Raw genomic sequence first — 23,220 nt, 5'->3', positions numbered from 1 at the left:
CTGGCCCTCACCTACTCACTCAGCCTCCTCTCTTGCCATGACCCCCCAGCCATCTGCACTCCAGCTACCCCTCAGCTCCTCCAGGAGGCTAGCTCACTCCCACCACAAGACTTGGACACTGCCATTCCCTATGCCTGATTTCATTTCCTTACTTCTCTTTTCCTTTTGATCTCAGCACAATTATTCTTATCTTCTCAGGGAAGCTTTCCCTGACCACTGTTAACTAACTTCATAGCCCTCCATGTAGCAGTTAATGCCATTAAAATTTACAGTAAATTATTTGTGTGATTCTTTGATTAATGCCTGCTTCCTGCAGTCAATCATAAGCCCCATGAGGATAGCAGCCATGTCTGTTTTGGCTTACCATTGTATCTCCAGCACCCAGCAGATGAATATTTACTGAATCTTTAATTAAAGAAGAAACAAACAAATGATGGAACAAAAAAAAAAGGATGGGCTTTCAGGAAGATATAGCATAGAGAGATTAAAGGAAAGTTTAAGTCACTCCCTTCTTAGCCCAAGCTTTTAAATATATGTACTTTCACAAAGGGAATGATGGGAAAATATATGTCTTTCACAAAATGTTAAGAAAATAAAACCAAGCCTGTTAATACATACATTAGTCTTTTAATTTAAAAAAAGCTACTCATTTTTCAATCAACTTTTAAAGTCACTCTTTCATTGCAGTGACTCAACATATTTGAGAATTACTTAGCAATGGGCAGGTCACTACTCCCCCAAATTACTAACACTACCACCACCACCACCAAAGAGAGATTTACATTTTTCTCTGTCTAAAAGTTTTCTTATATATCATACAAATGGAAATGACAAGAAAGCAGGAGTAGAAATACTCATATCAGACAAAGCAGACTTTAAAACAAAGTCTAGGGCTTCCCTGGTGGCACAGTGGTTGAGAATCCGCCTGCCGATGCAGGAGACACGGGTTCGTACCCGGGTCCGGGAAGATCCCACATGCCGCGGAGTGGCTGGGCCCGTGAGCCATGGCCTCTGAGCCGGCACATCCGGAGCCTGTGCTCCGCAACGGGAGAGGCCACAACAGTGAGAGGCCCGCGTACCACAAAAAAAAAAAAAAAAACAAAGTCTATAACAAAAGACAAAGAAGGACATTATAAATAAAGAGATCAATACAAGAAGAGGATGTAACACTCATTAACATATATGCACCTAATACAGGAACACCTAAATATATAAAGCAAATATTAACAGACATAAAGGGAGATGTTGACAATAATACAATAATAGGAGGGTGACATTGATGTCAGTCAATGTCAGTCACCCCACTGACATCAATGGACAGATAATCCAGACAAAAAAATCAATAAGGAAACAGTTGTCTTAAATACCACATTGGACCAGTTGGACTTAAAAGACACCTACAACACATTCCATCCAAAACAGCAGAATGTACTTTCTTTTCAAGTGCACATGGAATGTTCTCCAGGATAGATCACATGCTGAGCCACAAGACAAGTCTCAACAAATTTGAGAGGACACAAATTATATCAAGCATTTTTTCCAACCACAACAGTATGAAACAAGAAATCAAATACAAAAAGAAAAATGGGAAAAGCACAAACACATGGAGACTAAACATGCTACTAAAAAAACCAATGGGTCAATAAAGAAATCAAAGAGAAAATCAGAAAATACCTCAAGACAAATGAAAATGGAAACACAACTTTCCAAAATCTATGGAATGCAGCAAAAGCAGTTTTAAGAGGGAAGTTTATAGTGATACAGGCCTTCCTCAAGAAAAAAGAAAAATCTCAAACAACCTAATCTACATCTAAAGGAATTTTAAAAAAGAACTAACAAAGCCCAAAGTCATCAGAAGGGAGGAAATAATAAAGATCAAAGAGAAAATAAGTAAAACGGAGACCAAACAAACAAACAAAAAAGCAAACAAAAAACAATGAAACCAAGAGCGTTTTTAAAAGACAAACAAAATTAATAAAACTTTCAGCCAGGCTTGCCAGCAAGAAGAGAGGACTCAAATAAAATAAAAACTGAAAGAGGAGAAATAACAACCCATACCACAGAGATACAAAAAAAATCATAAGAGAATACTACAAACAGTTATATGCTAACCAATTAGACAACCTAGTAGAAACGGACAAATTTCCAGAAACATACAAACTGCCAAGACTGAATCAAGAAGAATCAGACAATTTGAACAGACCAATCACTAGTAATGAAATTGAATCTGTAGTAAAAAAAAAAACCTCTCAGCAAACAAAAGTCAAGGACAGGATGGCTTCACAGGGGAGTTCTACCAAACATATAAAGAAGAGCTAATACCTATCTTTCTCAAACTATTCCAAAATATTAAACAGGATTGAACACTCTCAAATTCATTCTACAAGGCCACCATTAATTACCCTGATACCAAAACCAGAAAAAGATATTACAAAAAAAGAAAATTACAGGCCAATATATCTGATGAATACAGATGCAAAAATCCTCAACAAAATATTACCAAGCCGAATTCAACAATATATAAATAGGATCATATACCACAATCAAGTGGAATTTATTTCAGGGATGCAAGGATGGTCCAACACCCATAAATCAATCAATGTGATATACCACATTAACAAAAGGATGGATAAAAATCACATGATCACCTCAATAGATGCAAAAAAAGTATTCAACAAAATTCAATATCCATTCATGATAAAAACTCTCACTAAAGTGGGTACAGAGGAAACATATCTCAACATAATTAAGTCCATTTATGATAAACCATTAGCCAACATAATACTCAAGGATTAAAGCTGAAAGCTTTTCTTCTAAAATCAGAAACAAGACAAGGATGCTCACTCTTGCCACTTCTATTTAACATAGTATTGGAAGTCCTAGCCACAGCAATCAGAAAAGAAAGAGAAATAAAAGGAATCTAAATTGGAAGGGAAGAAGTAAAACTGTTACTACTTGCAGATGACATGATACTATATATAGAAAACCCTAACAGTCTCCACCAATAAAATATTAAACTAACAAATGAATTTAGTAAATTTGCAGGAGACAAAATTAATATATGGAAGTCTGTTGCTTTTCTATATACTAATAATGAACTATCAGAGAAAGTAAGAAAACAATCCCATTCAAAATTGCACCAAAAAAAAAAAATACCTAAGAATAAACTTAACCAAGGAGGTGAATGGCCTACACTCTGAAAATATAAAATATTGACGAAGGAAAAGATGATGATACAAAGAAATGAAAAGATATCCCATGTACATAGATTAGAAGAATTAATATTGTTAAAATGTCCACACTACCCAAAAGCAATCTATAAATTTAATGCAATCCCTATCAAAATACCCATGACATTTTTCACAGAACTAGAACAAATAATCCTAAAATTTATATGGAACCACAAAAGACCCTGCACAGCCAAAGCAGTCTTGAGAAAAAAAGAACAAAGCTGGAGGTATCACACTCCCTGACTAAAAAGTACAATAATCAAGGCAGCATGGTATTGGCACAAAAACAGAAACATAGATCAGTGGAACAAAATAAAGAATTGCCCATCTATGGTCAATTAATGTACGACAAAGGAGGCAGGAATATACAATGGAGAAAAGACACTCTCTTCAACAAGTGGTGCTGGGAAAACTGAACAGCTACATGTAAAGAATGAAAGTAGAACATTTTCTCAAACCATATACAAAAATAAACTCAAAATGGATTAAAGACCCAAATAGAGACCTGAAATAAAGCACCTAGAGAAAAACATAGGCAGAACACCCTTTGACACAAATCGTAGCAATATTTTTTTTTGGTCTGTCTCCTAAGGCAAAACAAACAAAAGCAAAAATAAACAAATGGGATCTAATTATACTTAAAAGCTTTTGCACAGCAAAGAAAATCACTGAAAAAATGTTAAGACAACCTACTAAATGGGAGAAAATATTTGCAAATGATATGTCTGATAAGCTGTTAATATCCAAAATACACAAACAGTTCATACAATTCAATATCAAAAACACAATCTGATTAAAAAATGGGCAGAAGACCTGAACAGACTTTTTCCAAAGAAGACATACAAATGGCCAGACACATGAAAAGATGCTCAACATCTGTAATTTTCATAGAAAAGCAAATCAAAACCACAATGAGATATCACCTCACACCTGTCAGAATGGCTATCATCAAAAAATCTACAAATAACAAATGTTGACAAAGATGTGGAGAAAAGGAAACACTCTTACACTGTTGGTAGGAATATAACTTGTTGCAGCCACTACAGAAAACACTATGGAGGTTTCTCAAAAACCTGAAAATAGAACTACCAGCAATTCTAATCCTGGGTATATATCTGAAGAAAATGAAAACACTAATTCGAAAAGATACACGCATCTGAATGTACAGAGCAGCATTATTTACAATAGCCAAGATGTAGAAGCAACCTAAGTGTCCATCAACAGTTGAATGAATAAAGAAGATGTGGTATATATACACAATGGAATACTACTCAGCCATAAAAAATTCAGAATGAGATTCTGCCATTGGCAACAACATGGATGGACCTAATGCATATTATGCTAAATGAAATAAGTCAGAGAAAGAAAAATATTTTATGTTATAACTCATATGTGGAATCTAAAAAAGAAAACTAGTGAATATAGCAAAACAGAAACAGACTCACAGGTGGTTACCAGTGGGGAGAAGAAGGGGAGAGGCAGGATGGGGGTAGTGGATTTGACTGAGAGGTACAAACTACTACGTATAAAATGGATAGGCCACAAGGATATATATGCATTATTTTGTGGTGACTTTAAGTGGAGTATAATCTATAAAAATGTTAGTCTCTATGTTGTACACCTGAAACTAATATGATGTTATAAATTAACTATTCAATTAAAAAAATTTTAATAAAAGTTTTCATATGCTTTGCAATGATAAGTTAGAAACCCTAGACCAGCCAGTCCAACAGAAATACAATGCAAGTCAGAATTCTCTAGTAATCCCATTTAAAAATAAAAACAAGTGAAATTAATTTAATAGAATTAAGTAAAATTCTATTTAACCCAAAATATCCAATATTAGAGTAACAGATATCATTTCAAAATGTATTATTTTTAAAACTTATTAATAAATATTTTACTTTATTTTTGGTAGTTAGTCTTGAAAATCCATTATGTATTTTCCACTTACAGAGCACCTCAATTCAGACTAGCCACATGTGGCTAGTGGCTACCATATTGGACAGAGCAGCCTTATACCATTCATACTTCTGATAAATATTTTGCTCTCTTCCTTCCTTTAAAAAACTTGCAGAAAAAGCTTTAAATGTTCTCTGTATCAAACAAAGCAAAAATGAGGGGTGGGGAATATATTCACTTTATAGTGAAAAATAAAGGTATGTTAACGTAATAATACCTTCTTAATTCATTCATGACTTTAAAAGCTTTCTTCATATGCCAAGGATTCACTGTCACTGGGCAGTGTTTTTCGGTATTATCATCTTTTGAATCGAGAGGCTTCTGATGACCCTGCTTTGTGCATCTGTACATAAAAGAAAATAACAAAACACAGAAAAAGATCTTATTAAAGATAGTTTAGTTCAGACTTATCAGGCTACAAGAGATACAATGAACGACCTTCTACCCCACTCCTTTAGAGGAAGTCTCACAGAATTTTTCAACCCAAGACTAAAACACAATTCAGAACACTTTCTGATCGTCACTGCGGTTTTAACAAAAAAGTAGATAATTACCTCCCTGGTTTCAAAGCTCTCTCAAAGATGGGCACAGAAACATGGTTTAGCAGATACCTTCAAAAGAAATGCTGAGAAGTGATTTTCTCTGTTGGAAATTAACCTGCTTTTACATTCTGCAGTGGGCCTATTTACAAACCAAGACAGGAACTGGGTCGTATTTTACACACACTTCAGAAGCTTAGAATCTGATTTGAATTTTGTTTTCTACCTGCAAGGTTATTTACCCCATATACTTTGGACCTACTTTAACTGTTTACTGAGTATTAACTTTAAGGCAGACACTGTGCTAAATTTTCTTTCATTGTTTGTTTAATCCTCACAACTCTGTGAGCTAATTACTATTATTATCCCCATATAACAGATAAAGAGACTGAGGCAGAAAACAATTTGGGTAAATGGTAGAGCTGATTAAGAGTGCAGCTAGTCTGACCCTCAAGGCCGTTCTTTTCACTAATGTTCAATACCATTTCCTACATTAAGCAATGGATAGTTAATTTCATATTTAAATGTGTAATTTTTAAGAGTACAAAGCTATGTTAGTATTGCTGTGTAAATTATTCTTTCGAAATCTGGGAGCAAAAAAATTAACAAATGAAATCAGGGTGCCATTGTGGGGAGGGTTAACTGCATATGGATGGACAAAAGGAACTCTTTGAGGAGATGGTTGCACAACTCTAGAAATTTCCTACGATCACAATTATAATGGGTGAATTTTATGGTATGTAAATTATACTGTAATAAAGCTATTAAAGTTTAATAAATTAGGATACCAAATTAAGCCTAAAAAAATCATACTTTTATATACATCACACAAAGAACAAAAGGCAAACATCATTATTTATTGCACCATTTCTTTTCATGCCTCTTCCTTTCCTGACCCATTTCTGAAAGGATAATTCATTCTTTAAATATTACTTTATTAATTCAGCAAATAATTTTTTAGTGCCAACTACATACCAAGCACTATTCTAGGCACAAGGAGAATATCAATAAACAAAATAAAAATCCCTGTCCTCAGGGAGCTTGGAGTTGGGGGGCGGGCGGGGGTGGGGGGCATCGACAATACACAAAACAGAACAGTAGAGTAAGTGGCACGTTAGAAATTAAGAACTACGGAAAAAAGAAAGAGGGCCGGGTAAAGAGAGTGAGGAGTATGGGGGTGATGGTGATGGAGTGATGGAACTTGCAGTATTAAACAGGGTGATTAGGGCAGGCCAAACTGAGAACTGAGATTAGAATGAGGACCAGGAGGTGGGAGAAGGCCCAGACAGAAGGAATAACTAGAGCAAAGGCCAGTATGCACCTCGTGTGTTCCAGGACATGAGAGCAGGGCTGGAGAGGGGAGTACAGATCATGTAGGACACTAGCTTTTACCCTGAGTGAGCTAATTACTATTATTATCCCCATATAACAGAAAAAGAGATTGAGGCAGAAAATAATTTGGGTACACTAGCTTTTACCCTGAGTGAAATGGCAAGGTACTGCAGAACAGTGACACAACCCAACTTATGTTTTCAAAGGATCATTTTGGCTGCTGGTTGAGAATAGTCTCTATGGGTCAAAGATGAAAGAGGGAAGCTACTGAGAAGGGTAATGTAGGAGGAGATGACAGTGGCTCAGAACAGCATAGCAGCAGTGGAGGCGGGAGCAGTGATGAGAAGTGTCTGCATTCTGGATATATTTTAAAGGAGTGCTAATAAGATCTGTTGACAGAAGGCACGTGCCATGTCAGTGAAGTCTGAATAACTCCAAGTTTTTTGGCCTGAGTAGCTAGAAGCATTGACTTTCCATTAATTGAATGGAGGAGGCTGCAGATAGAACCAGTCTGGAAGTTGGAAGATCAAGGGCTCAGTTTTTACACATGTTGGTCTTAAGATACCAGACTTCCAAGTGAAGATGTTCTCAAATTGTGAGATGATTACAGGAGTCTAGAGTTTGAGAGAAAAAAATCTAGCTGGAGACAGAAATGTGGAACATGAAGCCATGAAACTTGGGTACTTGAACATTAAGATAACCCAGCATTAACCACAGAAGTTATCCTTGCTCGTTCCCCCTCCCCCAGAATCAACACTTATTGAGGGATACCTGATCCTTTGAGGGCTCACCCACTAGAAGTGGACATCAGAGCTGCTACCCCACCAATTGAGTTTCTAAAGGGACCTTACAAACGAATTAGTGCCATTGCTGCCTCCAGTGGGTGAGTCCACGGCTGGAGTAGGAGAATGGGATGGTGCACTCTACTCCTTGTGGCCGCATGCGCACATGCACACACATAGAGGGATGAGTTACACCCAGCCTAAGAAAAAGAGCTAGAAGCCAAGAAAGAAAGAACATCCATATCTGGCAGAGGGAAGTGGGGACACACTTTTTAGTATACGACGTATTCTCATAATGCCATTTCCACCACCTTTTCATTAAGAAAACAGTAGAAAAGGGGGAAATTATGTAGATATATGCAACCTACACAAAATTTCTGACCACGTAACACTGACTATCCACATATGTAGCAAGTTAATGATATTTATATCTGCTTCAAATTTAATTACTTAAGTTTACAACAGAGGGAAAATATAATATCGAGGACTGGCAAACTATCATAGAAGGCCTTTCAATGCTCCGAATGGAAACAAAAGCAACTCTGCCCTACAAAGAATATCATTAAGAGTCAAGAGTGTTTATATTTGCTTAAGAAATTGGGAATTAAAACTTCCTGCATTAAAAAATTAACTTTAAGACAGATACCATACAACAACCAATGTTTATACTGCTTTCTTTCTTAAAGCTAAATATTTTTAGCTCCCACTTCTCTAATACTCCAGAAACTCTGCAAAGCAAAGATTCCATTCGAAGACTTAAAGGAATAAATAAGAAATAACACCACATTCTTTTAAGTGTTCTCTGTACTGAGAGCCCCTTACAAATGCAGCACCCTGCCACAGTTCTACATTTTCAACACTAAAGTCCTTTCCACAATTTTCTAATTCCTATATGGTTTTGTGTCAGATGGTCTCTCATTCAGAAGCAGAACATAGTAACAGAAAATGATAAATCATGTCTAAAATTGCAGATGTGGAAGATGAACATCCACTAGAAAGCAACCAAGTGGGAGGGAAAGGTTTACCTTTTAAGTTCCACCATAAGTACAGTTACACCTCCCTGCTTCCCTTGTGAAGCGAAGGGCTAGCATTTTCCAGAAAAGCTCCTCACTATGAGAACTGTCTTCTTTAAACTATCTGGAGGAGATACTTTTTCAAGGTTCTTTCACTTTTAAGTCTTTCCCCCAACTCTACATCCCATAACCAGTGTTAAAACTACCCAACAGCCTGTTGTTACAACACAATTCTACAATAATTGAGGGTTCAAGGGTTTGGATCCCAGAACACTGCTAATAGATAATCCGAAAGCCTTCCTTCCACGACTGACTCTTCTACAAATTCCCAGCTGTAGGCAAGGTTGGCTACTCAGACCGGGGAACTTTCTAACTCTGCCTTAGAACACACTACTGCCAATAACTGAATTCTCAAGAGAGGAGGCAGACTCTAATAAGGGCTGTCTCCTTCCAACAGTCAAGATTCCATAACCAACCGAAGGTTTAAACCTCCAGCAAAAATTTTGAGAACATCTTAGAAATAACATACAATTTCTTTAGATGCATATTATTTGCTCTGGAATAGTGATTTCCGATGGAGGGGACAGAAGGACCACATGACCCAAGCAATTTTTCTAAACTACCCATAACCATCCCTCTTCATGTGAAGATTCAGGCAAGCCCTTTTTACAGGTCTAGGCATACCAGAATGACAGCATCTCCAGTAGGGGGGAAAGACAGCTACATATGATTTTTTTAAAAAGAGGGTGATGTAATATGCCCTACCACCCACTTACCTCCCACCACAGGACAATCATCTCAGATCGAGAACGAACACTTTAGGAAATAGAGGTTATGTTTTAAGGTTTTCTCATGGAAATAATGCTGTAAGGCATGTGAATGATGCAGCTGAAAAATTTAACAGGGGACCAGACACTTTCACATTCAGGACAAATACTCAGCCCCTGGGTGGCCACCATCTCTACTCTCCCCTTTGCCTGTTCATCTCAAAAGCTGCAAGACTCCCCTGCTTGCAATGAGTCACCCACCATTACTTATAAATTTCTGCCAAGTTCACATCAGCAGCTGATGTTTTCAAAGTCCCCATCCATGCTATACTGCTAAGAAGTTCTCCATTACTTTATATCTCTTCTATTTTCTCTGCTGTCTTCCGAGTTAAACTTGCATTTGGAAGCTGATTATCATAAGAACATTGCTCCCATAACAAGTCCAGGATATAAGAAGTAGAGATTCAACCATAACTCATACTTTAATACTTGTTGTGCCACTCTACAGTTTCCTAACAAATAACACTCACATCCCTCACCTCACCCAAATAACCACCCTATTACTTAGAGGTTATAAAAGTGGGAGGCTTTCTCCACTGGAAACATTTTGGTTTGTGGTAGAGTTGTGCTTTCAGTTTTTGCAATTAGCTACATGCAAAAAGACCTGCTCTGTAAATTTTTTTCAAGTGCTTGGAATTTACACTTTTATTAGGTACAGACCCAGCAGACAAACTGTAATCAATGAACATATGGTCATATTACCAAATGTTAATGTCTGCCCTACAGACATGTAAGAACTTGAATTAGACATTCAGTACACAGACCTTTAAAACTTAATATGAAGCATCCTGTGAGATAAAACTCCTATCCAGTCACAGAACACAGTACAGACAACATCATAACAACGCCACTGAATACATTAGTATAGTACATGTATTGCTAAAAGTTATGTTTCCAATTTCCCAGAGCTGGAAAGGAAAAGTCTAGAAAAGCTGGCCATGCTCAATTTTACTAAAACAGCTTAGCACTTACAGCCGAGTGCTGAACCTTCTGGAGGATGGAGAGGGGCCTTCGCCCTGTCCTCCCCCAGGACCAGGATGTGGCCTTCGAGAGAAACACTGGCAGGAGGAGGTAGCTGGGACACTGAGGTGCAGAAGTGAGGAAGCTCTCTCATCCTAGAACAAGAGAGCTGTAAAATGCTCTACTTCAGTTCAACTCCGCTCCTTCTCACCTATGTGACAAGCAGAGGACAACCTGGCACTTTTTGTCCCTGATAGTGACTACTACCAGGAAAGAGACCAGGGTAAAAGCATGTCTTATGCAAGATCTGTCTTATTTTAAAGCATATGTTATAAACAATTAACACAGCATTGTCAGAGTGGGATATCTGTGAGGTGCTAAAATAGGGAGGAGAAGGTTGACGACCCATTTCAAAAATTTCCATGTCTTTTATCACTCTCATTTCTGACTTTTCTTTTGCCACTTTTCCTATTACCATCACTTGGCTGGTAAGGGGGCAGCACTATGACTTGGCATGTTCAGTTGACTGGGCTACATTTTCCAGTATTTAATGAAAAGGCACTGGAAGAGAAGCAAAATCAGCTGGAAGGGCTTCCCTGGTGGCGCAGTGGTTGAGAATCCGCCTGCCGATGCAGGAGACACGGGTTCGTGCCCTGGTCCGGGAAGATCCCACATGCCACGGAGCGGCTGGGCCCGTGAGCCATGGCCGCTGAGCCTGCGCGTCCGCAGCCTGTGCTCCGCAATGGGAGAGGCCACAACAGTGAGAGGTCCGCATACCGCAAAAAAAAAAAAAAAAAAAAAAAAAATCAGCTGGAAGACATGAACTGCAGTCCTAGCCTACAGGTACTAACCAAGTGACCTTGGATTAGTCCCTTAGCCTCTCTGGGCTTCAGACTGTGTACTTATAAAATAAGGTTTTTGTTATTCCACAGATCTAATAGGAAATGTAATATGCAAGTCAAAGATAGTGACACCTCACCTACTTGCCTCAGGAGCTATATAAGCACTAAACACTATGTGAATGTAAACACAGTTAGGAAGAAAAATGTTGGGGTTAGGAGCTAAACTGAAAATGGAGATACATTTTTATGGATTTTCTGGCCTTCTTCATTTTTAATTGCAACACTAAATTAAAAGTTATTGGCAGTACTCCAGACCACCACCACTGTTAATAAATCAAGTATGTAAGCACTGCCTAGCCCACTGCTGCCCTATACTAAGCAGGGTGAGGGATTAGGATGCTGAACACAGAAACCTTCTCCAGTTACCAGCCAAGTGAGGAGAACTTCGGAAACCACCAGGGAATGGCATGAAGTCCGTACAGAAGTGCAAGATTATGCGCTAGCAATTATAAATAGTATAGGAATTGCAAAGAGGAGCTAGAATGAGCTGATGTATACAGAAGACTTTGTGAAGGGGATGGGGCTCCAACTGGGCCTTGGAGGGATTCTAAGTTGTTTTAACTGAGGACAGGATAGGAAAAGGCTGGAGACTCCTGGCTTGTGATAAGGTATAGTTCACCTTGGGAGGTTAAGGCACATAATGATTTTGAACATATAAGATAAGGCCAAAATGATGGAGGGCTGAGACTTCCTGGCTGAGATATCTGGTTTTGTTAAGTGTTTGACTTGACTCAATGTTGGCGGGGAGGGTCAAAACAATAGGTGGACTGAAAGGTGATGAGAGAATACCTAAGAGTTCAACAGGAGAAATAATGCAGGTATCAAGGGATGAAACCTTGAGTATCATCAGAGTATCAGCAATCAGAATGGACACTTGAAACCAACACTGTACAGTTCCTGGGAGCTGATAAAATGTGGAGGATGATGAAAGAAAGAGAAATCAGAGACCATTCCAAGGCTTTGTGTATCCAGGACCAGAAGAATTATTATTCCACTGAGTAAGTGGAGATTTTATAAAGGGAAGTCAGTTTGAGAGCAAAGATTATGAAAACTCAGTTTTAGACATGTTGAATCTGATGTATGAGCCAAGGGTAGATGTTCCATAAGAAGCTCAAAATTCAAAACTGAGGCACAGATCTAGAGCCCAGGCTTAAGATACAGATGGAGCCACAACTTAGTGATTAATAGTCAATTGAAAAGAAGAACTGGCCAAGGCCTGCATCTGGGAGAAACAGCTACTGCCAACGAACAGAAGCCATGTAAGCCAAAAAAGTGATCAACAGAGAGAGATTAGAGTCCCAGTTTCTCCTCTACTTGATAAGCTTGGGAATGTAACTTAACCTCTGAAAACTAATAACAATAAGAGACCTACACTTAATAAGGTAGGTTGTTGACAAAACTAAATGAGATAAAGTAATAAAATAAATAAAGTAAATCACCTTTAACAACCTAAAAACTAGAGCAGGAAACCAAGAAAAAGTAGTGTCATGGCAAGCAAGGGCCTGTTTTTCAAGGCAGGATCAGTGAAAAGAACTGGTCAAAAAATACTTTAGAAAATGCCCATAGCCTGAAATTCGAGACAGAAAAGCAGACAACACAAAGTACACAGACCCACCCACTACAGTAACTGTATCATGTATTTGTTCACTGTCAGTTTCAACCATGAGGAAAAGGACTTCGTTTTGTTTTCTGAGATATTCCCAAAGCCTGGTCACTGAAGGCACCCAATAAATATGAATAAAAAACCTGAACTCCCTCATTATAAACAGTAAATACATCTGGAATTTGGTAGAATTCTATAGAAGAGCATCTGAAAGGCAATTTCCATTCTCTGTATCACCTTGAAAGAACTTTCTGCCTGATCTTAAGAAGAATTTCACTTGCTTTCATAAACACTCTTTGTGCAGTTCTGTAACAACCACAGCTGAGTAGATGTACCTTCACAAAAGCACACTCATTAATATTTACTGATACCTACTATGTGCATAAGAAAATGTAAATTAGAAACTAGAGGTTTAGGACTATTTGGTGGGAGGGGGAGGAGTGATTTCCCAGAATCAGAGACTACATAAATGCTACCTATTTTTGGAATCCACTTCTCAAGTTCCCAAATGCACCTCAAAATTTTCCTTATCTATGACACTTCAACACATGTTGATGCACATGTCTTCTTTCAACATCACCATGTGGGCCATTATCGTTCCTGAATATTTTAAACGTCTTTGTCTATCATTAAGGAGATTCACCTATAATCTGAGAGATGTCCAATTTACACTTAGGACTAGTTAAACAAAAACAAGAATACATTCCAAAGGGTTATAAAAAGCAAACAAATGAATACTGGGGTAACCCATGCCAAGGTTCCAAATTCATAGTAATTAAATCTTAGAATTAGAATGAACATTAAAGGTCATCAGGTCCAGTGGACCGCAAACATCAGGTTTCAATGAACTTTTTATTGATCTGTGACAAAATGAGGACAATGTAGTAAGTTTTTATAAAACTAAATGTATTCAATTTAAGAACTATCCTTTGGCCTGAGATTATGTACTTCTCTGTATTTGGGGAGGGGCACTAAAATGTCCTTTCTTTTACAAAAAGATGATAATAGTTGATAATTTTATCTTTTTTTTTAACTTGGCAAAACAAAAAACTTAGCAATTCTATGTTGGACTTCAGTTTTTTTTAAATTTTACAGTCAGTGAAATCCAAAAATATGAGAATCTCCGCTCTAATCCAACTAATTTTCTGCTGCCTAAATCTCTTTGAACACAGTCAACAAGATGTTTGTCTGCCTATGCTGAACATCTCTAATGCTCAAGAGCTTCGAGTGATGTGGAATCCACTGAAAAAAGACAGGGCTGTATATCTGAGGCATGTTTCGAAAAGCAAAAAAGCAAGGTCTACAGGGAGAAAGCCAACTTGTGAAAGAGGGCCAGTAGGAAAATGAAGGCCAAGAAAACTTTTCAGTGAGGTCAAAGGGATGCACTCTCCTATACTCACAGTCTTCCTTCAACTTAGTAATTATGAAAATCCTTTACAAAAATAACCATAAAAGCTAGAATGTATAAAACATTCCTGAGGTCAGGGCTGATCAGTTTACAATTCCTTTCACACATCTCAGTTTATTGCCTGAGACAACTCCTTTGCTAACCTACATATAATTTTAGTTGAACATTTTTCAGGTTCAATCAGGCAAATAAATGTCCCATGGTCTTAATATCACCCAGACCTGAAAATGCAGGAGAATCTAAAAGCCACATACACTCAAGGATGCAAAAAATAATAGAGATATAAAGCCCATGACAATCAACATGAGAATCAAAAAGGATGAGAAGAATGTGAAGGCAAGGAGTAGAAAGAGCAGAAGAAATTTTAAAACCTGATCTCAACAAGCCCATCTGAAGGAACTAGGGAGCCTGGACTAGTAGTCACCTCCATCCCTCCAAGACAATGTCTAACAGGCTGAAAGGAGTAAGGTGGGATTTGAAAATGATGCAAAACTGGCTGTTAAGAGAAGGGCAAGCAAAAGTATCACACTCAGTGCCAGGGAGAGACTAGCATGCAAACATTTGCAGAAGGAATGAATTAATAAACAGACATTTATGCAAAGAGGATCTGAGTCCTTGCTTCCAACCACATCATCCAAGGCACTTTAAGTCCACCTCAAACAACTTTCTTTGCCTTTAAGCTCAAGCTAAAAATCTAACCTTATGAAAAGCTGAGCCTGCTCAATAACTTGCACTGGCCTCTGACCTAGCTAAGCTTTAGCACAGCGAGGCCTGACAAAGCTCCTTCCCCAAGAACTGCCATTTCTCAAATCCAGCACCCATGATTCAGTGTGGAAGGAAAAAAAATTATTGGGAGTAGAGGTAAATAGGTCAAGGGGTGGGAAGAAAAACTATTCTGATGTACAGAAAGGTAAAAAAAACACTATAGTTCTGGAATTAGGGCTACTCCTAGATAGATCAAATGAAAACAAAACCTATTTGTATTTACCATTAAATGAACAGAAACAAAAGTCTCACCAACTTCAGCCACCCATGGCTGAACAGAGTTTTTTGGGTTTTGGTTTTAACTATTCTTTCATCCCTGTTGGCATTCAGGCTGTCCATTACATCGCAGCCTCTCATTGTTCCAGCACTACTGATGAAGTCTCAATAGCAAAGAACTGTGCTGAATACCAAAATTCTGATTAGTTGATGTATTAGATTTGGTTTATCAATATTTGCATGCACACATTTAATTATCTCTATTTAAATGATTTTTAATATCTCTCTTCCCTCCCTCCAGAGCCTGCTTTTCCACACCCTTTTCTCACCTGCATTCTAAGGTCCCCCTTTTCTTTCCTTTAGTTCCCCCCGCTCCAGAAGCAAAACAGGGACTGCAGGGAACTGATATAAAGGGGGCAGGTTTACGACATATCATCCTATGTGGGATATCCTCAATACTATGTGTTGTCTATAGACAAGTAGCATTTCCTGCCTTGCGTGCCTCTGAGCCTGGGCAGAACTCATGTGCTGATGCTGTGCTCACACATGATGCTAACAATCCACCATCATGTATCCTAGAGGTTCAGGAGCGTTCCCGAACCTGAAGAACATGACCAGATGACAAAGTCTTCAAAGCAACAGCCATCACCAAGCAACTGAGCTCTTATTCCTACCAGCACAGGAGGGTCAATTCAAGACTCGTAGGTACTCCTCAGATTTCCAAGACCTGTTCCACCCAAGTTAAAATTTCTGTAAGGCACTTTTTTAAAGTGCCAGAATCCTATTGGCGCTCCTAAAAAGACTCAACATCAAAAAAAATTTCATCCCAAGCCAAATATTTATATTTTGGCTGGTATTCTGCCAAATAGCCACAAGAGGCTGGTGTGATACAACTGCCCTGGAGTGAAGGTGGCCAAATCTAAGTGAAAAACAATAAAGCTCCAAGAATGAGCTATCATGAAAAGGTACACGGTTCTTAGAATGAGATTTTTTGGCGGTTTGAAAAGTCAGATTCAAAGGGCTCTTGTTACTTCATAAAGGTTAAACTAAGGAAAGCTAATCAAAATTGAAATGTTCAAAATTCCTGGGGATTTATAGTCCACTTTTAACAAAACGTTAAAAAAAAAAAAAAAAAACTCTTGTATTGAATAATGCAATATCTTCAATGTCTCCCACATAATTGTTCAGCTTATTTCTGGAAGCAATTTTGTCGCAGGTGGTCTTGACTGTACTTGGGTACCAAGGAAGAAGACACCTGTGCCTGACAGGTCGTACACTAACTAATTCACCCAGGGTGCCAAAGGAACAGAGATGCTGTGATTTCTAGATATGATTTTCTGCAGTGCCAGGTAAAAGAGGTCACATGCCCTGTACAGCCGCAGCTCGGCTCGTTCCGAGTGATGTGCAAGCTCCTCGGACAGAATTTTGCTAGGAATTCGGAGAAGCAGGCAAGCTGAGTGGAATTCCTCTCAGCACCGCCGTCTGTACTTTGCAGCTTCCTTTTCCGACGGCCTCGCGCGCATCCTGTGTCTCCATCCCGCGGATGCTCGGCCCTCCCGAGACTCCCGCTCACCGGCGGAGGACCCTCCCCGCACACGGCGCGGTGACGCCCCGCCCGCCAGCCAGGCTGGGTTCCGCCCGCCGCCCGGCCCGCCGCCGGCCCTGCCCGGCCGCAGCGGCCCCGCCCGCCGCCCGTCAGCTCACTCACGCGGGAGGCCGCGGCGGCATCTCCATGGCGGCTCCTCTCAGGCTTCAGCTCGCGGGCGCCCGCCGCCGCCAGCACCATTCCAGCTGCGGACGCCTGCCCAGCCCGCCCGCCGCGCCGCGTCCCATCCGCCCGGGCGCCCGCCCGCCGACACGCACCCGCACCCGCACCCGCCCCCGAGGTGGCCCAGCTCCGCCAGCCCCGCTCGGCTGGCTCTCTCAGCCTGCCGGCGCTGCTGGGGGCGGGGCTGCAGGCGGGCACTTCCGGGTGTGACGGGCCCTCGAGACCCCGCCCCGCCCCGCCCCTTCCTGCAACCGCGAAGTACGGGGTGGGTCCGCCGGCCCAGACATTGGAGCAGGAGACGTAAGGGTGCGGTCTCGCCGGAAAGCGCGGCGTGCCTCCGCTCCGCGTTCCCTGACTGTCCCGCTCCAAAGGCGCGCTCTCTCAGTCCTTTCCCAGCCTGCGGCCAGGGCGGCGGGGAGGGTGGGCGTAGCCGATCATTCCTCTGCGGATGGTGAAACTGAGGCAAGAAGAAATGACTCGCCTATCCAGGGTCCCAAGCAGGAACTTGGGAGCCTCCCTGCTCAGGCTTGATCCGCTCGTTGCACCTGCTGGGCGAAGTCTTGGCGCTGGGATGGGCTGCAGAGCAAAACCAGGTTTCCGTGCCCGCGCACCTGTCCATCTGGACGTGACAAGGGAAACAGAAAAACGACGATGCCTACTGTGAAAATACCAAATAATCAAGGCGAGGAGACAGGATGCTAAATGGTAGTCAAGGAAGGCCTCTCAAAAGATGTCATTTAAAAGAGATGGAAGAAAGCGAATCTTGAGTAAATCAGAGTTCTCAGGGCAGAGGGAAAAGCAGTGCAGAGACTCCTGGCCATCGAAGAGCGGGAAGAGTACAGTGTGGCTGATGGTTCCCCAAGTATGCCGCTGGGGAGCGGCAGCATCCGGGAACTTGTTAGAAACTAACTTAGGTTTGATCAATCCTTTGGCCTGACCTCCTTCTTCTGCATGCAAGCAGAGTGAGCAGGACTGTTCGATCAGCCATTTCAGGAGATCTTTCAGGACAAAACAAAACAAAAACATAAAATTCTTCTAATGCTTTTGTGTCTTCCCACCCCAAATAGTTATAGGTGCAAGTGAATACTGAAAAGTGAGGCTATGTCAATCTGACAAATAGGCACACAACTCCAAACCATAGCCCCTTTTACATCCTCCCCTGGATTAGTTTTGTCTGGTACAATGCTCTGCTTCTTAAGGGATCCAGTTCAGCTAGCATGCTAAATGTCTACTCAAACTTTTTCACACACATCCCTAAATTTGTAGGCCTGTGAAAGGGTACTTTTTTACCCTCAACCTTGCTAGAAGTTAAATATCAGACCCACAAGCTCTGGTATCCTAGTGTGGTGGCCACCAGGTAGATTTGAAGATGTTCGTGTTCCTAATTCAAGTCTCTGCCATGACCCCACTCCATGCAGAGAAGAGGAAGAACTAGGTCCACAGCTCAACATCTCATCTGTGCATCTTGAAGCAATTTGAAAATGTTAATTTACACTGAACCTTTGTTGTTTTCTGAAAAGACGGTGATAGGACCTTTAGCTTTCAGACATAGGCAGACCTGCTTAAGAGCAGTAGCAATTTATGAGGCCGGAGTTTCCATTTTCATCTTTGTGTGGGCCAAGTAACTTCACAAAACTGGTCCTTGGCCAGATATAGCCTCAACAGTTAACCCTGTCTCACCAAACACAAGAAAAATAAACAAAAATCCTTGATAGGATGAACACAAATCCATCTGTGGGGGAAAAACGTTTAATATGTCTTCCTTTGTATGTCAGTTTCACCATATTCTGAAGTAAAAGATTAGGAGTAGCTACCCAAGGCCACCAAGGACTTCCTGTCTCCATTTCCATTGGCCTGAGAACTAACTAGCCATGCTGAGGTGTTTGACCTCTCCCTGTTCAGGTTATTAGCTCCAACCACCTACCAATTCTTCTTTAGATGAGCTCTTCACTCCCCCAAAGAGGGATGAGATATTACAGAAGTCCATTCATTTGTTATACTGTTGAAATAAAACAATTCCTTGGCTGTATTAGTAACCATAACCTAAAGCTAAGGTAAGTAGCTGGAATATATCACTGGTAAAGAAGATGCAACCATGCAGAGGAACAAGTCTGTGACAGTAGCTGGTAGCAAAAATTACTTAGATCGAGTCAAAATCAGATGGTGCAGTAGAACTAATGACATGACATGGCAAGTGCAAACATATCACATGGCAAGAATCTGGGAACTGAGATTGCTCCTGTAAAGAAAAGACAATTTCACCAAAGAATATATAAAATGGTAAAGAGTCTGTTTTGTGATTCCATCCAGTGTAAAGGTAGCAAGGATGAAAAGCATCACTCATTCAAAAATGGGATATTAGGGAATTCCCGGGTGTCCAGTGATTAGGACCAGCTTCAGGGAACTGGTCAGGGAACTAAGATCCCTCAAGCTGCGTGGCAAAAAAAAAAAAAAAAAAAAAATCATATTAAAAAAGGTGGAGACCTAAAAAGCCTTAGTTTCTATCCTAAAGAGTTAGTCTAAGATGCATTACTTGAGTTGCTTTTCTAACTTTAAATCAGGATTTTTGCTTTTATCCTTTTGATTTGGAAGCAGCTTAGTGTATGTAATATATTATGAAGCATTTCAAATTATTCTTGTGAGACTGCTATTTAGCAAACGGACTTGTCAATACACGAAGGTATTTATTACAGGCTTTGTGGTGTTAAATGGGGTGATGTGAGTCTTCTGCTTCAGACCAGTAGAAAAATCTTTAATTGAAGGAATCCTTCATTTCTATGAGTCCAGTTTACTCTACAAAAGTTGCTTCCTTGTTTCTGTAACCTTTAAGATACAAACCTTACATCCAGCACAACACAGCTGCCCATTATCCTGTATCGGAGGTTCCTGGAAAGATGAAAGCAAATTGTTTAGTGCAAAGTTCAATTGGAAATCTGTTGGAAGTATCCCCAAATAGACTTCAGTATATCAGGCAAGCAGTTAATCTGTGCTTTTTTAACAAAAGGAAATTTACTTTATCTATTTTTACTTGTATATAGTTATATGGTATCTATTTATGTAGTCTGGTGATGTAATACCTCATTATAGAATTATCTAGGACTAAACATTTATCTACACAGTCAGCAATGCCAGGAGAAGAAAAAGCAAGTAAAAGTTCTTGATAAATTATGCAAAGCATTATGAGCTTGGTGTCATTCATCTCAGGTTATGCGCGCACACACACACACACACACACACACACACACTTCTACCCACAGTTTCTGTTTGTTCATCACCGATGACTGTTAATAGCATGGACCCTAAGCTAAATTGTGAAATAAGGTGGTTTTTGCCATTCTCCTTTCCCCAAGTGTTCACTTTTTTCCTTATGGTGTTGATATATCTATCACCTCTGACCCTCACCATCTACAGGACTCCACTGTCCTCTCTTCATCCCAATCAAACTTAGAAATTATTTAATATCAGTTAGAATGATTAGTGGATTACACTATCATACAATGGGTAATTCTGGTATTATTTCATGCTATTGTTTTAGCCAAATAATATCTTCATACCCTATCCCCTATTCTCCTTTCTTCTAAAGTGCATTCCAATGCCTTCTATATTATTTCAATCACAACATTTTTGACAACAAAGTGTGATGTTGAAATGTGTCTTTTTCATTAATAGAGGTATTTCTGTATAACACTGTCAAAGGACCAGGCTGAGAAAGATGAAAAATATTCTTCTTAAAGTCTAGAACTTTTGAGACTAAACCTCTAGGAGTTTGTATTATTTGTTCAAATTGATCACATGGTAATGTGAAAAGATAAGTTTTGAGTTTCCACATAAATCCTAAAATTTGAGCTCAGCCCAAGTCTTGGAATAATTTTTGCAAGTAAAGATACTTTGCCAAGAAATCCTTTCTCATTCCTAATCTGGTACTAAAAATCAGCTTCTGAATGCAGAGGAGCACGTTTAATGCAGGATATAAGTGGTTAGTCAATTCTTGAGGCATCCATATTTCTTCATTTTTCTTGTTAAGATCTTGGTAATAATCCAACCCAAGAAAAGGATTGAATCCAGGCTGCATATGTATGAGAACTATTCTTCATTGAACTAAAAATGAACCTAAGCTGCCATTTTGAAGTCCTTGTTAAAAGCAAAAGTAAATCATGAGAAAAATATTCCTAGTCATATTTTCTGAGGCAAACTGATTCAAGCCAATCTTAATTGTATTGTATTATACTTAGGTATTATATCAACCTTTTTCTATGCCAGATAGGGGAAATACTGGCAGCCCTATTTCAAGTTGCATCTACCTCTGCACCCTCAGCACTCCCTAAACTCCTTTCCTGATTTATGTTTCCCCAAAGCTCTTATCACAACTTGACAAACTATGCGTTCTACTTATTTTTTCATTTATTGTCTATCTTCTCCCTTGGAATGTAAACCCTATGAAAGCATGGATTTCGTCTGATTAGTCAGGGCCATACCCTCAGGGCCTAGAAAGCACTGCAAATAGTATGCCCACAGCAATACTGTTGGATGAACAAACTGGCATGATTTATTGTGTACACCAACCAAAAAGTTAACCTCCAGAAACATACGTTTTAACTCAAGTTCATGCAATGTGCATTTTAACAGACATAAACTATGCCTATATGTTAGTTTTCATTTCTTTTTACTCTTGGAAGCATAAAATCAATGCTCCCAGGAAATAAGGAAGACACAGAGAAACTTCCTTTGATTTCAGTCAGTCAATCGGCCAACATTTGCTGAATGATTTCTTTGATGAATACACTGTGATATGTGGGTAGTAGGGGGTGGTATAAATAAGAAAAGGCTTAAGGCAAGGATTCTACCTTTAAGAAATTTGTAACTAACTTGAGATACAAGAAGTAAGTTCAATGTTTAAACTAAATTAATTAAACAAAAATACCAGACAAGAAAGTCTTCACAAATAAGATGAATGCTGACTTGAGCACGTAAGAAAGAGAAAGGCACATAATAGGAAAAGAGAGCATGTTCAGTGGACAGTAAAGGAGATTTTAGACAAACGATTCCAAGGGTTGGGGGTAATAAGAAAAAGCCAAGATGTTAATGTTAATGTCAGATCCTGGAGATCCTTGAATGGATGTTAGGCTTTATGTGGAGTAATAGTCAAGTATTGAGGAGTATGTCTGTGTGTGTGAGTGAGTGTGTGTGTGTGTGTGTGTGTGTGTGTGTGTGTGTGTGCAGGCAGAATAAACAAACTCTCCTGTTAAGACTTTTAATCTGGCATGGGTGCGCAAAATTAATGACAGGTAGGAGAGATTAGTTGGGAAACTACTGCAAGATTTCATGCACGAGAAAACTTGAAGTAGAATAGCGTGCTATAAATGAAAAGGAATGGCCAAATGGCAAAGATGGAATAAGAATGATAATTAATTTGAAATGGGGGCAAAGAAGGTAAGGTAGTCAAATATCCTAAGGTTTTCAACCTGAGACTATGGAGACAGAATTGATAAAAAGAAGCAAGTCACATGAGGTAGATGAGGATGTGTGTGGTTTTAGACCTGCCAAGTTGTCAGTAATGGCAAGATATCCAAGCGAAATGTCCAGCAAGAAATTGTAGATAAGCCAGGACAGGATACTTGGTGCAAAGATAGAATCACTCATAAAATTATTAACCCTTAAAGAAACTGGTAGGGCAACTTTCTGTGGGGAGCTTCTTTGTTACAAGACATAACCTCAGAAAAAACAGATGTACACTCTCCTGTATGGGGACTTCCCTGGTGGCACAGTGGTTAGGAATCCACCTGCCGAGGCAGGGGACACGGGTTCGAGCCCTGGTCCAGGAAGATCCCACATGCAGTGGAGCAACCAAGCCCGTGCACCACAACTACTGAGCCTGTGCTCTAGAGTTCATGCTCCAAAACAAGAGAAGCCACC

The 23,220-nt window shown here is 39.7% G+C and overlaps 1 protein-coding gene across 1 annotated transcript in view; it reads right to left on the bottom strand.

Annotated features, from left to right (window-relative positions):
• KLHL2 (kelch like family member 2) overlaps positions 1-17,469 on the bottom strand; it is a 124,564-nt gene extending 107,095 nt beyond the window's left edge. The window contains exons 1-2 of the mRNA XM_059065870.2: positions 17,248-17,469; positions 5,410-5,535 (exon numbers count right to left, since the gene is read on the bottom strand). Coding sequence (XP_058921853.1) covers positions 5,410-5,535; positions 17,248-17,273 — 152 coding nt within the window. The 5' untranslated portion in view covers positions 17,274-17,469. The remainder of the gene's footprint in view (positions 1-5,409; positions 5,536-17,247) is intronic.
• Positions 17,470-23,220: the final 5,751 nt, after the last annotated feature.

Source organism: Kogia breviceps, chromosome 6, assembly GCF_026419965.1.
Source record: "Kogia breviceps isolate mKogBre1 chromosome 6, mKogBre1 haplotype 1, whole genome shotgun sequence".
In the NCBI taxonomy this organism is placed as follows: Eukaryota; Metazoa; Chordata; class Mammalia; order Artiodactyla; family Physeteridae; genus Kogia; species Kogia breviceps.
Note: the sequence above shows the minus strand (reverse complement) of the source record. Positions and strands in the feature narration are given on the sequence as shown.